Genomic DNA, 13,293 nt, shown 5'->3' on the forward strand with positions numbered 1-13,293 from the left:
TACACATAGGGCCCTAGTAGTGGCCTTAGTCCAAGGACCCAAATTTAATTTTTTTTCAACAACTTTCTATTCGGCGTTCGATTACCTTCCAAATGAAACAAAAATTACGAAAAACGGATTAAATTTACTTGAGTTCTATGTAAAATACACATAGGGCCCTAGCAGCTTTTCACTTCTAAGGCCCTAACTCACGGTCCACTCACCCGATTTTAAAAAACTTTTTTTTCCTGGATTGGTATTAACAATACCTATCATTTGCCGTGTCATTTACATTTCCATCGTTTATTTTGCCATAAATATCACCAAAAGACCTTAAATCACTTAGGTGGCCCTAACTCACGAAGGGCCGACCCGAATATGCCCATCTTCGAACTTAGCCTCACTATTTTGACTATCTTTCAGGGAAAAAAAAAATTTTTGAAATCGGATTTGATTTACTCAAGATATCGACGTGACGGACAGACGGACAGACGGACCAAATTTTTATTGCGGATTCGTCATCTATGAACATAGGCAAACACTTTGCCCTTACCGTCTGCTTCGAATTCCATCAATTACACACGGCATCGTAATCCTATAAGCCCCTTCGTACTTCGTACGGGGCTAAAAACGAATACTTTTCCGCCCAAATGTAGGCTACGAATTTGCAAAGGGATGATCGCTCTTAATGAACTTGAGCAATGTTCAGATTGCCCGTCAGTACCCACGGCACTGCTCTCGTGTGAATTCGTTCCACTTTGTACGAATTTTACTAGCCGAAAAATTGCCAAAGCAAAGGACTTGAAAATGAATTCACCTTAGTCAGCCAAAAACGATTTGAAATAGACCCCTGATGTTTGTTCAATAGTAATTCGATTCGGATATCAGGGGTTATTTTAGTAAAAAAAAAGAAATGTTGACTTATGTCTGACGATTATGTGTGTTGTTAGCTTCTAAGGCTCCTAAGTCCATTAAAAGATCCTGGAATACGAACAATCGATACTGCATTTCGAATTAAAGGAGGATCACGCACGCAATTATGGTTTATTCACACCACAGTGATTCATTCATAGCATAAAAACAAATGAGTTACATTGATTGTGTTTATTGATCTCCAGCTTCCAATTTAGAAGTTGTTTCAGCTCCTAATATACTCTGTTCCGTTGATGTATTAGCTTTGTCTCTTGACCATTCCGCCAAATGCGCCTTCTTCCTATGCGCATACAAGTTTCCACTCGATCTGAACTTCTTATCACAGTACGGACATTCGTATAAATCTTCCCCGGTATGGCAGGCGATGTGCTCCTAGATGAGTGAAACATTACAAGCGATTAAATTTTCACCCGACTGCAGCGCACTTTGGATAAACGAATGTACCTTTAGTTTCTTCGCCGTCTGGAATGCCTTATTGCAAAAGGTGCATTGATGATCTTTCTCGCCATGTACACTACGAATATGACCGGCTAATGAGTGTTTGCTCGGTACCTCTTTGTTACAAATTGGACAATTAACAGACTCGAAACTGGAATCGTGATATCGTTTTAGGTGAGCACGAAGACTGATTTCGTGTTTCAGCCTGTAAACAAATGCATCTGACAAATTTCCTTTTTACATCAATGTTCAGCCGCGGACTGGTCCATTGGTATTTTATGGGCATTAACCGAAAGGCTTTTTGATTTTTGTATGAACGCAGGGCATTCTACAAATTTAAATCATCGCCCGAAGGCCAGTCCGGCTCTGTCAACGTTCCATTTCTTACCAAGCACCGCAGACATTGCATTGTACCTTCGGTGTTGTGGAATGTTCGCAGAAGATGTGGTTTTGGAGAATTTGCTTAGTTTTGAATACGCGAGCGCATATCTCACAAACGTGCTCCAGCGAAAATTCATGAACGCCACGAATATGACATGACAGCAACAAACTTGACCGGAAGCTGAAAGCAAACAGAATTTACAATAAGAACATGGACCGGACAAACTGCAAAAAAGCTTACTTCTTGCCGCACTTTTCACACGGAAACTTTTCACCCGTTTTCGATTCGTGTTTACTTTTCATGTGCAGTCGCAAAAGAGACTCCCTTCCAAAACTACTCGAACATAAGCTACATTTATGGGCACGTGAATCCAGTGGTACGTGATTATCGATGTGATTTCTCAGCCTGAATTTATTTTGAAAGCGTTTGCCACACTGGTCACAACGGTAAGCGTCCGGATCGACATGATTTCGGATGTGGTTCAGAACCAAGTGACGACGATGAAATTTTTTCCCACAACACGTAAGGTATCCACTGATCTTGTGAACGCTGCGGTAATGTTGTCTTGCTCTCAATAGCGTTTCGAAGACGACATCATCATCCGTGCAAAGTTCGCATTTCATGCTGAACAGTTCACGGATTTGGGCGTCCTGTTTCTCTTTATCCGTTCGACTGTGCCAGTTGCAGGTTTTCCCTGCAATTTTCGATGGCTGTCTCACGTTTCTTGCTTTGGAATCGTCTCTAGCCTTTTCGTTTTTTGATTTAATCGAAGGATGTTCCTCATCTGAGACTGATGATTTGTCATCATCTAAAGGAAAGAAGGTAAAATGCAGGTGTAATACACAGAACGAGAGCATAATTCATTGAGCTGAAAGTTACTTTCATCACAACTTTTATCGTCATTGTAATTGTTGCATTCCCAATTTTCTTCTTTGCTTATTGTAATATCAGTCGCCTGTGTGGATGGTTCTGTTTCTTCGTATTTCACCAAATTCAGATCCAAGTCCAATGATTCATCTCTCGGACAATTGTTTCGTTCTAACCTTGGTTCTTGCTTAATTAAACTATTGTTGGCCATGTCATTCGATCTGCAGTAATGTCCATGTCGGATCTCCACTTTCTTATAGAAATCGTGAAATGTTTTAGTTTGAATCCAACATATTTGGCACAGCCAGTCCGACATACAATCATTTTCATTTGCCTGTAGAATTGAAGGATAAGTGAGCAAATCACAAAAGAGAAATGCAACGCCACCACGCACCAGAAACCAGAAATGTTTAGATAAAATCGAAGCAATTGTCACGTCTTGGAACTTTTCAGAAACTTTCACTAAATCGGCACTGGCTTCGACACATAACCGACACAGTTGAGTTGAATTTAAATCCATTTTTTGAAATTGAAATTCTTATTTACATTTAACATCAAAACAAATTCAGTTTGACAGTCCATCCAGGTGGTGACAAAGCTTTCAGTTCGTAGGATTTGTAATAGATTCGCCATTCGGCATTGCGTTCAAAATGCCAAGGGCTGCAAGCGGGAAGACTAAATTTTTCCATTGCCCATAACTCCACATGGTTCCAGATTTGATTCAATGATTCAATTAAATTAAGAATTATTGGAAAGAACCGTACTTGGGAAGTAGCATCCAGATACTAAAGAGGAAGAACGAAGAAGATGCAATAGAAACATATACAACCTTCATGCCATCTCGGTCAATAAGTTATTTATTTGTTGCCACCATTCACATCCTCCTAACTCATAACAAACAACTTTTCTTATTTTATTCATCATCTACCAATTTAGCTACTGCTTCGGTTTCATTAGCCTGCCGATCTCTTTCGGCTTTGGACCTAGTACATTCTGCTACATGGGCCTTCTTCCGATGATTGTACATGTTCGCAATCGATTTGAACGTTCTATCGCAGTACGGACAACTGTACAAATCTTCACCGGTGTGAAGTGCTGCTATGTGTTCCTACAGTATTGATTCGGTTTTAATTGACATGAAGTTCAGATGCATGTGCAATAACGTTACCTTTAGGATGTAAGCCTTTCTGAATGCTTTGTCGCAAAATGTGCACCTGAAAGAAAAATTAGGACACAAACTTGACCTTCAGTAATTCAGATTGTTGGAGCGAGTGTTGAACAGGAACTTACTGATGTTTTTTCTCGCTATGAGAACTTTGAACATGTGCGGACAACAATTTTTTGCTCTGTATCTTTTTCTTGCAAATCGGACAATTGTAAACTTTCCCTTCCTGCTTTTCTTGGTGTATTTTTAAATGGTGCCGAAGATAACGCTGATGCTTCACCCTGAAAGGACATTTCATTTTTTCAACATCATACGTATGCGACAAATTGACATCTCAATTCGTACCAAGTACCGCAAATGTTGCATTGAGCTTTGGTCAGCGGTGTTGTTGAATGTTCCAATTCTATGTGATATTTCAAATCGCTTTTACTTTTGAATGATCTACCGCATGCTTCACATATGTTATTTATAGGGGGGCCATGAACGGTTTTCAAGTGTCTGCTCAGTTTGGACCTTGTCGGAAAACTGAAATTAAATCAAAACAAAACCCTTGGGTCAAATGGAGAGCATGACAGACAATCTAGCTTACATTATGTCACACCGCTCGCAAGGAAATTTATCGCTCGTATCCGTGGAATGCTTTTCTCGAACGTGATAGTTCAGCATCGATGAAGATATGTAAGTTTTTGGACACAAGCTGCATTTATAGGCATGGGAGCGCTCGTGACATTTCATGTGAGCACTCAATATCTGTCTGTTTCTATAACTTTTACCACACTGGTCACATCGGTGTGCGTCTGGATTACCATGATACTGGATATGGTCCAGTATTAAGGCGCGTTTGCGATACTTATTTCCACAGCAGATCAAATAGCCTTTTGTTTGGTGAACTTGGCGGTAATGTTTTCTCCCTTTTTTTAAAGTGTCGAATTCGACGTCACTGCAAATTTCGCATTTCATCGTAAAAAATTTGCGAATCTCTGCGTCCTGTTTCTCTATCTCAGATGAACTATGAAAATATCTGCTAGGCTTATCAAGGGAAGGCTCGTTATCATTGTCAATGGTTTGCTCTCCTTCGCCTACAAAAAGAGGATTATGCTTCGGTACTGGTGTAAAGCTGTCGAGAACAGATACTTTGATCGCCGCTTTTCTCGTCGTCATCTTCATCACAACTGTTTTCCATGCATGGTGTCTCCGTTTCGTCAGTCTTCATTGTAACATCCGTTTCTCTTTCGCAGTTATCTACAAAAAGAACAGCTTCCACCGCTCCCTCTATAGGACTGACACCTCGCTCTTGCTTTTTTTGATCAACCAAAACGATTGAGTTGAAGTAATTCCCATGGCGCAACTCCAGTCGCTTGTAGAAATGGTGAAAGGTTTTCGTTTGGCTCCAACATATTTCACACACCCATTCCGGCATGTTGTCATCCTTATTAATCTACAGAATTGAAAAGGTGAACTCAGTTGACACCAAAGCAAGAAAATACCGCAAAGCCTCACCTGAAACCAGAAATGTTTGGCCAGAACAGAAGCAACGGTTGAGTCTTGATACGTTTCGAAAATGTTTACTAAACTGCCACTAGTTTCCAGACATAAACGGCAAAGTTGTGTCGAATTTGAATTCATTTTATCGAAATTTGCAGCGGCATCAACAAATCAAAACAAAAACAATTCAGTTTGACAGTCAATCCAGGTGAACCACCTAGAAGTCGCAGACTTTGTAGTAGATCTCAAATTTTGCTTTTTTGGTATAAAAACGAATTGCTCCTGGCATCTACACCGGAAATGAAATCACAGTAGACTCTATGTTTCTTTTGCAAGTTGTTTATTCAGTATCATGCCCGCACGTAAGCGGGCGTGACGCAACTCCACTATCAAAAATGTATTAACAAAAAATTTTTGAGGATGGCGGAGCATATTTACAGCAGCTTTTTGAGTTCTCCTCCTTAACTCCAACGACCCCCCTTAGATATTTGGAATCTAGGCATCAATACGAGTTCAACGAGCTATCACACGTTACTCCAGCTTCAAAATTGGCCGAGATATTGAACTTCAAAATATTGTATGAAAATAAGCAAAATCTCGAATTTTCATATAATGAAAATCGCCTACGTTAGTTAGTTAGTTACTTAGTTAGTTCCTATGGAAAAGTGGATCCAGCAACTCCTAAACGTTTCTATAGATTTTCCTGAAATTTTGGTTATAGGCTAATAATGGCCCAAAAATAAGAATGGAATTTTCAAAAGTTGGAAAAAACCCATATCTTGGGAGCTGGAGCTCCCCAAAGTCTCCATACAAGTGCCATATAAAAGCCAATTTGTATGTATGTGTGTGTGTGTGTGTTAGAACTGTGGTAGATGGAAGGTTGGTTGCTTCGGCAAAGTATCACAGTTTTGGGAGTAAAGTAGGGCAGTATGTACAAAAACTGTAAAAATTTGGTCACTAAGATTAAGATTAAGATTTATCTCGGAAACTGTGGCAGATGGAAGGTTGGTTTCTTCGGCAAAGTCTTAGAGTTTTGGGAGTAGAATTGGACGGTTTTGGAGAAAAATGTCGCGAAGTTGCTATTTTCTGTTTCAATTAGGTTTTTAGAGCTATCTCTGTTGACGCGGCAGATGAAGAATTGGTGTCTTCGGCAAAGTCTCAGAGTTTTGGGCAAATTTCTTGTTGCAAAATTTTCTTTCACAAATTTTTTGAGTCAATTTTTTGTTGATAAAACTTTTGCGTACGACGCACAATACGTCACCCTCAGCGATATCAGTTATTTTGTAAGTAAGATAAAGGACTTGCGTCACATTTACCCTTTAAGGGTTTTTTGACTGATCAATGCTACGAGCAGTGCTATGAAAAAATCTTAGACGGTCAGTAGAAAGCCTTCACTGAATCTCTTGAATACTTTTGTGCACGAGACCACCATTTTTAGTTGCTGTTTGTTAACACTTAGGATTTCGAAGTAAACTTTAAAATTATTTCAGATCGCAGCGCTGATTGAAGTAAAAGTCGGGCAGGGTACACTTCACTGAAGTATTACTTCAGTCAAAGCACGACAGTTTTGCTCTGTCGTGGTCAAAGTCATTGTTTTGCTTCGCAACAATCATCATCATAGGCTGTGTTGCTAAATTTATTCATCAACCACTGCTTTAGCTGTTGTTTCAGTTTCGCTAGGTGCTATTTGCTTGATTCTTTCCTTTTCTTCTTTGTCTCTGGTCCATTCTTCTAGATGCGCCTTTTTCCGATGTGAATACATGTTCGCATTCGATTTGAACGACTTATCGCAGTACGGACAACTGTACAAATCTTCACCAGTGTGAAGGGCTATGTGTTCCTACAAACAGGGCATTCAAATTGATTCGGGAAGGAGTTCAGATGACTGATTAATTTACCTTCAAATTTTTCGGTGTCTTGAATGCTTTCTCGCAATATGTACACCTGAAACGCTTAGAATGTGAACCTGATCTTTACAAACAGTTCGATAGAGAGATTGCTTACTGATGTTTTCTTTCGCCATGAGCATTTCGAATATGAACGGCCAGCAATCGCTTGCTCTGCACCTTTTTCTTACAAATCGGACAGTTGAGAACTTTCCCTTTCTGAGCTTCCTGCACTTCCTGATGCATTTTTAAATGGTGCCGAAGATAACGCTGATGCTTCACCCTGAAAGGACATTTCATTTGTTCAACATCATACGTATGCGACAAATTGACATCTCAATTCGTACCAAGTACCGCAAATGTAGCATTGAGCTTTGGGCAGCGGTGTTGTTGAATGTTCCAATTCTATGTGGTATTTCAAATCGTTTTTACTTTTGAATGATCTACCGCATGCTTCACATATGTTATTTATAGGGGGGCCATGAACGGTTTTCAAGTGTCTCGTCAGTTTGTACCTTGTCGGAAAACTGAAATTAAATTATAACAAAGAAACGGTGGGTCAAATAGAGAGCATGACAGACAATCTAGCTTACATTATGTCACACCGCTCGCAAGGAAATTTATCACTCATGTCCGTGGAATGTTTTTCTCGAACGTGATAGTTCAGCATCGATGAAGATATGTAAGTTTTTGGACACAAGCTGCATTTATAGGAACTTCCGTGACATTTCATGTGAGTACTCAATATCTTTCTGTTTCTATAACTTTTACCACACTGGTCACATCGGTGTGCGTCTGGATTACCGTGATACTGGATATGGTCCAGTATTAAGGAGCGTTTGTGATACTTATTTCCACAGCAGATCAAATAACCAATTGTTTTGTGCACTTGACGATAATGGTTTCTCACAGTTGCTAAAGTGTCGAATTCGACGTCACTGCAAATTTCGCATTTCATCGTGAAATATTTGCGAATCTTTGCGTCCTGCCGCTCTATATCAGATGGACTGAGTGAGATATATCTTTTAGGCTTATCAGGGGAAGACGTGTCAACATCGTCAGAGGTTTGCTCTGCTTCAGCTTCACCTACAAAAAAAGAGGATTATGGTTCGGTACTGACGTAAAGCTGTCGAAAACAAATACATTGAGAGCCCCTATTATAGTCATCATCTTCATCACAACTGTTTTCCATGCTTGGTGTCTGCGTGTCGTCAGTCTTTATTGTAACATCCGTTTCTCCTTCACAGTTATCTACAAAAAGTAAAGCTTCCACCGCTGCCTCCAAAGGACTGACACCTCGCTCTTGCTTTATTTTATCAACCAAAACGATTGAGTTGAAGTAACTCTGATGTAGTAACTCCAGTCGCTTGTAGAAACGATGAAATGTTTTCGTTTGGCTCCAACATATTTCACACACCCATTCCGGCATGTTGTCATCCTTATTAATCTACAGAATTGAAAAGGTGAACTCAGTTGACACCAAAGCAAGAAAATACCGCAAAGCCTCACCTGAAACCAGAAATGTTTGGCCAGAACAGAAGCAACGGTTGAGTCTTGAAACGTTTCGAAAATGTTTACTAAACTGCCACTAGTTTCCAGACATAAACGGCAAAGTTGTGTCGAATTTGAATTCATTTTATCGAAATTTGCAGCGGCATCAACACATTAAATCAAAACAAAAACAATTCAGTTTGACAGTCGACAGTCCATCCAGATGTACCACCTAGAAGTCGCAGGATTTGTAGTAGATCTCAAATTTTGCTTTTTGGGTATAAAAACGGCATCGAATTAAAGTGATATCCTGAAAAATGTTTTTGATATCTTGAAAAAAGATTTTTGATATCCTGCCGGCATGATACACAAAAAAATAAATTTTGATACCTTAAAAAGATAATTTTGATATCTTGAAAAATGTGATGTGATCTCCCAAAATTGATATCCCCAAAAATGATTATGATTCACCGAAATTCGAAATTGATACCCAGCAAAAGGAATTCTGATATCTACGAAAAAGGAATTGATGACCCGGAAAAAGAAGTGTGATATCACCAAAAGATATTTTGATAACCCAAAAAAAAAGAAAGTGGTTTCATGGAAAAGGAAGTGTTATATTCATAAAAATGAAAATGGTAACGCGGAAAAATAAATTCGATTTTCTCGAAATAGAAATTTATAATCAGGAAGAGGTGTCTATTAGAGTGCTATTTGCAGTATATAGACTGAAGTAGCCGCCAGATTTCTCGCCATTTCGTTTTCGTTTTTTTTTTTGGCGAGAAAACTGGCGGTTACTTCAGCCATCGGACTAAATTAGTCCCCAGTTTTGTCGTCAAAGAGCTTTTTTGAAACTGGGAGCCAGTCTATAATTTGGTTCTATAAATTTAAATTTTATATAACACAAATGACACAATCCAATCATTTATTAGACGATGCGAGAGAAAAAAAAATTAACTCCTTCGCTTCGCTCCGGGGGGGCAATGGGCCGGATCGCTCGGCGTGTTAAAACGCTTCTTATGTGCAATGAAAATTGGTATTTATTTCGTAAAAAGATGAATTCTGTAGGGACGAACTAAACTCCTTTACGTTACATTTCGTAAAAGGATGAATTCCCTAGGAACGAACTTAACGCTTTTACGGCGAGAAGACTTACACAAACTAATTATTAGACGATGCGAGAGAAAAAAAAAATGAACTCCTAAGTTACCGACACCGTTCCGGCGCCCGGCTCGCATTGCGGCCCTCCGCTTCGCTCCGGGGCAATGGGCCGGATCGCTCGGCGTGTTAAAACGCTTTTTATGTGCAATGAAAATTGGTATTCATTTCGTAAAAAGATGAATTCTGTAGGGACGAACTAAACTCCTTTACGTTGCATTTCGTAAAAGGATGAATTCCCTAGGAACGAACTTAACGCTTTTACGGCGAGAAGACTTACACAGACTAAATATTAGACGATGCGAGAGAAAAAAAGTTAACTCCTAAGTTACCGACACCTGGTAAGTGTTTCCAGTTACGCACACGGAATTTTGAAAACCATCACATTTTCTGTTTCTGTGTTTTAAGTGTCTGATTTCTCCATATAAAAATAGGAGAGCGCGATAGGCGTGTATGAAAATTATTTTTCCATGATATTAAATTTATTATTTAAGGACCACGTTCTGTCAGTCTTTGTAACTTCTTTGGTTTGGTTTTGGCGATGGGTCCCGCACTGGATTTGCAACTCCTTTTGCAACTATTTTTTCACATGCAACTCTTTTGCGACTCTTTATTTTTGCGTGTAACTCTTTTGCAACTCTTTTTTTCAGAATGTAACTCTATGCAACTCTTTTCAGTGCGGGACCCCTCGGGGCTTGGTCTCATTTTCTCATCTGTGATGTAAAAAAAAAATATTGTCTGGTTATCTTTATTTGTTTCGGACATCAAATTTATTTGTTTCAGCAAAAGCAAAAGTTGACCGATTTTTAAACGTCGGATTCGTTCGTTACATCCGCCGTTTATACAATGACAACAAATGAATGAGCGTGATATGGATTTTTATTGTGCGCGAAATTTTTGAAAACGCAAATGATTTTTGTGGAAATTTTTTTATTTATATTTTTTAAGGTATTTCAGGTTTTAGGTATTTAGAGTGATATATATTTGATCACCCTAAATACCTAAAACCTGAAATACCTTAAAAAAAAAAAAAAAAAAATCCACAAAAATCATTTGCGTTTTCAAAAATTTCGCGCACAATAAAAATCCATATCACCCTCATTCATTTGTTGTCATTGTATAAACGGCGGATGTAAGGAACGAATCCAATGTTTAAAAATCGGTCAACTTTTGCCTGGTATAGAGCCGTTGGTTTCAGACATCAAAATTATTTGTTTCAGACATCAAAATTGTTTGTTTCGGATATCAAATTTATTTATTTTGGACATCATGCGGCAAGATATCAAAATCTATTTTTTCGACAATCAAATTATTTTTTGAGGATAAAAATTGCCGAAAACGCAGGATATCAAAATTATTTATTTGGGATATCAAATTCTTTTTTAGAATTATCGATAAAAATACTTCTCTATAAAAACGAACTGCTTCTGGCATCTACACCGGAAATTAAATCTCCGTAGACTCTATGTTTCTTCTGCAAGTTGTTAATACAGTATCAAAGCTACGAGCAGTACTATCAATAAATCTAAGACCATCAGCAGAAAACCTTTTACTGAATCCCTTGCACACTTTTGTGCACATGGATACGAGACCACCATTTTTAGTTGCTGCTCACTATTCCGGGTTTTTTGTTAAATCGAAGTGAACTTCAAAATTATTTCAGATCGCAGCCCAGATCAGAGTAAAGTCGGGCAGAGAATATTTAGTCAAAGCACAACAGTTTTGCTCTGTCGTGGTCAAAGTCATTGTTTTGCTTCGCAACAATCATCATCATAGGCTGTGTTGCTAAATTTATTCATCAACCACAGCTTTAGCTGTTGTTTCAGTTTCGCTAGGCGCTATTTGCTTGATCCTTTCCTTTTCTTCTTTGTCTCTGGTCCATTCTTCTAGATGCGCCTTTTTCCGATGTGAATACATGTTCGCGTTCGATTTGAACGTCCTATTGCAGTACGGACAACTGTACAAATCTTCACCAGTGTGAAGGGCTATGTGCTCCTACAAAATCGATTTGTATTGACAAGTAGTTCAGGTGAATGGCTAATAATAGAATTACCTTCAAAATTTTTGGCGACCTGAAAGCTTTGTCGCAAAATGTGCACCTGAAAGAAAAATCAGAATGTAGACCTGACTTTCACAGACCGTTCGACCAAAAGCTCACTGATGTTTTCTTTCACCATGAGAATATCGAATATGGTTGGCCAACAATCGCTTGCTCTGCACCTTTTTCTTACAAATCGGACAGTTGAGTACTTTCCCTTTCTGAGCTTCCTGCACTTCCTGATGCATTCTTAGATGTTGCCGAAGATAACGCTGATGCTTCACCCTGAAAGGACATTTCATTTGTTCAACATCATTGCGACAAATTGACATCTCAATTCGTACCAAGTACCGCAAATGTTGCATTGAGCTTTGGGCAGCGGTGTTGTTGAATGTTGTAAATCAATGTGGTATTTCAAATCGTTTTTACTTATGAATGATCTACCACATGCTTCACATATGTTATTTATTGAGGGGCCATGAACGGTGTTCATGTGTTTTGTCAGTTTGTACCTTGTCGGAAAACTGAAATTAAATTAGATCAAATAAACAGTGAGTCAAATGGAGAGTATGACAGACAATCTAGCTTACATTATGTCACACTGCTCGCAACGAAATGAATCTCTCATATCCGTGGAATGTTTTTCTCGAACGTGATAGTTCAGGTTTGCTACGGATGTGTAAGTTTTCGGGCAGAAGCTGCAAGTAAGAGCATTGGCACGCCCGTGACATTTCGTGTGTTCACGCAGTATAGTTCGGCTCAGACAACTTTTACCACACTGGTCACAGCGGTGTGCGTCTGGATTAACGTGATACTGAATATGGTCAAGTATATCACAGCGTTTTGAATACTTATTTCCACAGCAGATCAAATGGCCACTTGTTTTGTGCACTTGGCGATAATGTTTTCTTCCTTTTTTTAATGTGTCGAATTCGACGTCACTGCAAATATCGCATTTCATCGTAAAAAATTTGCGAATCTCTGCGTCCTGCCTCTCTATCTCAGATGGACTAGGCAGATATCTACTAGGCTTATTAAGGGAAGGCTCGTTATCATTGTCAATGGTTTGCTCTCCTTCGCCTACGAAAAGAGGATTATGCTTCGGTACTGGTGTAAAGCTGTCGAGAACAAATACTTTGATCGTTGCTTTTCTCGTCGTCATCTTCATCACAACTGTTTTCCATGTTTGGTGTCTGCGTGTCGTAGGTCTTTATTGTAACACCCGTTTCTTCTTCGTATTTGTCTACAAAGAGAAAAGCTTCCACTGCTGCCTCTATAGGACTGACAACTTGCTCTTGCTTTATTTCATCAACCAAAACGATAGAGTTGAAGTAATTCTCATGGTGCAACTCCAGTCGCTTGTAGAAATGATGAAATGTTTTCGTTTGGCTCCAACATATTTCACACACCCATTCCGGCATACCGTCATCCTTATTAATCTACAGAATTGAAAAGGTGAACTCAGTAGACA

General features: G+C 39.1%; 3 protein-coding genes across 6 annotated transcripts in view; all 3 read right to left on the reverse strand.

Annotated features, from left to right (window-relative positions):
* Nucleotides 1-996: 996 nt before the first annotated feature.
* LOC119080214 (transcription factor grauzone-like) lies at nucleotides 997-3,185 on the reverse strand. The gene is made up of 6 exons (XM_037188453.1): nucleotides 2,994-3,185; nucleotides 2,612-2,933; nucleotides 1,973-2,540; nucleotides 1,739-1,912; nucleotides 1,357-1,555; nucleotides 997-1,284 (listed from the first exon to the last, which is right to left on the reverse strand). The coding sequence occupies exons 1-6, from the start codon at nucleotides 3,117-3,119 to the stop codon at nucleotides 1,084-1,086; spliced, it is 1,590 nt and encodes a 529-aa protein (XP_037044348.1). The 5' UTR covers nucleotides 3,120-3,185; the 3' UTR covers nucleotides 997-1,083.
* A 237-nt stretch (nucleotides 3,186-3,422) lies between these two features.
* On the reverse strand, nucleotides 3,423-5,452 carry LOC119080226 (transcription factor grauzone-like). Its single transcript, XM_037188472.1, has 7 exons — nucleotides 5,265-5,452; nucleotides 4,899-5,202; nucleotides 4,354-4,843; nucleotides 4,110-4,289; nucleotides 3,890-4,045; nucleotides 3,768-3,813; nucleotides 3,423-3,707 (listed from the first exon to the last, which is right to left on the reverse strand). Exons 1-7 carry the CDS (start codon nucleotides 5,388-5,390, stop codon nucleotides 3,513-3,515), a joined length of 1,497 nt encoding a protein of 498 aa, XP_037044367.1. The 5' UTR covers nucleotides 5,391-5,452; the 3' UTR covers nucleotides 3,423-3,512.
* Nucleotides 5,453-6,836: 1,384 nt separating this feature from the next.
* Nucleotides 6,837-13,293, reverse strand: part of LOC119080224 (transcription factor grauzone-like) — a 32,238-nt gene continuing 25,781 nt past the window's right edge. For 2 of the 4 annotated variants that reach the window (XM_037188469.1, XM_037188468.1), the window contains exons 2-7: nucleotides 12,958-13,261; nucleotides 12,413-12,902; nucleotides 12,167-12,346; nucleotides 11,943-12,107; nucleotides 11,838-11,883; nucleotides 11,527-11,779 (exon numbers count right to left, since the gene is read on the reverse strand). In XM_037188469.1, the coding sequence (XP_037044364.1) occupies nucleotides 11,576-11,779; nucleotides 11,838-11,883; nucleotides 11,943-12,107; nucleotides 12,167-12,346; nucleotides 12,413-12,902; nucleotides 12,958-13,261 (1,389 nt within the window). In that variant the 3' untranslated portion in view covers nucleotides 11,527-11,575. Of the gene's footprint in view, nucleotides 7,090-7,147; nucleotides 7,194-7,253; nucleotides 7,419-7,482; nucleotides 7,663-7,728; nucleotides 8,222-8,278; nucleotides 8,583-8,644; nucleotides 8,828-11,526; nucleotides 11,780-11,837; nucleotides 11,884-11,942; nucleotides 12,108-12,166; nucleotides 12,347-12,412; nucleotides 12,903-12,957; nucleotides 13,262-13,293 lie in introns of those variants that run through there. The other 2 variants (XM_037188467.1, XM_037188466.1) reach the window with 2 other exon arrangements.

This window comes from Bradysia coprophila, unplaced genomic scaffold (assembly GCF_014529535.1).
Source record: "Bradysia coprophila strain Holo2 unplaced genomic scaffold, BU_Bcop_v1 contig_350, whole genome shotgun sequence".
In the NCBI taxonomy this organism is placed as follows: Eukaryota; Metazoa; Arthropoda; class Insecta; order Diptera; family Sciaridae; genus Bradysia; species Bradysia coprophila.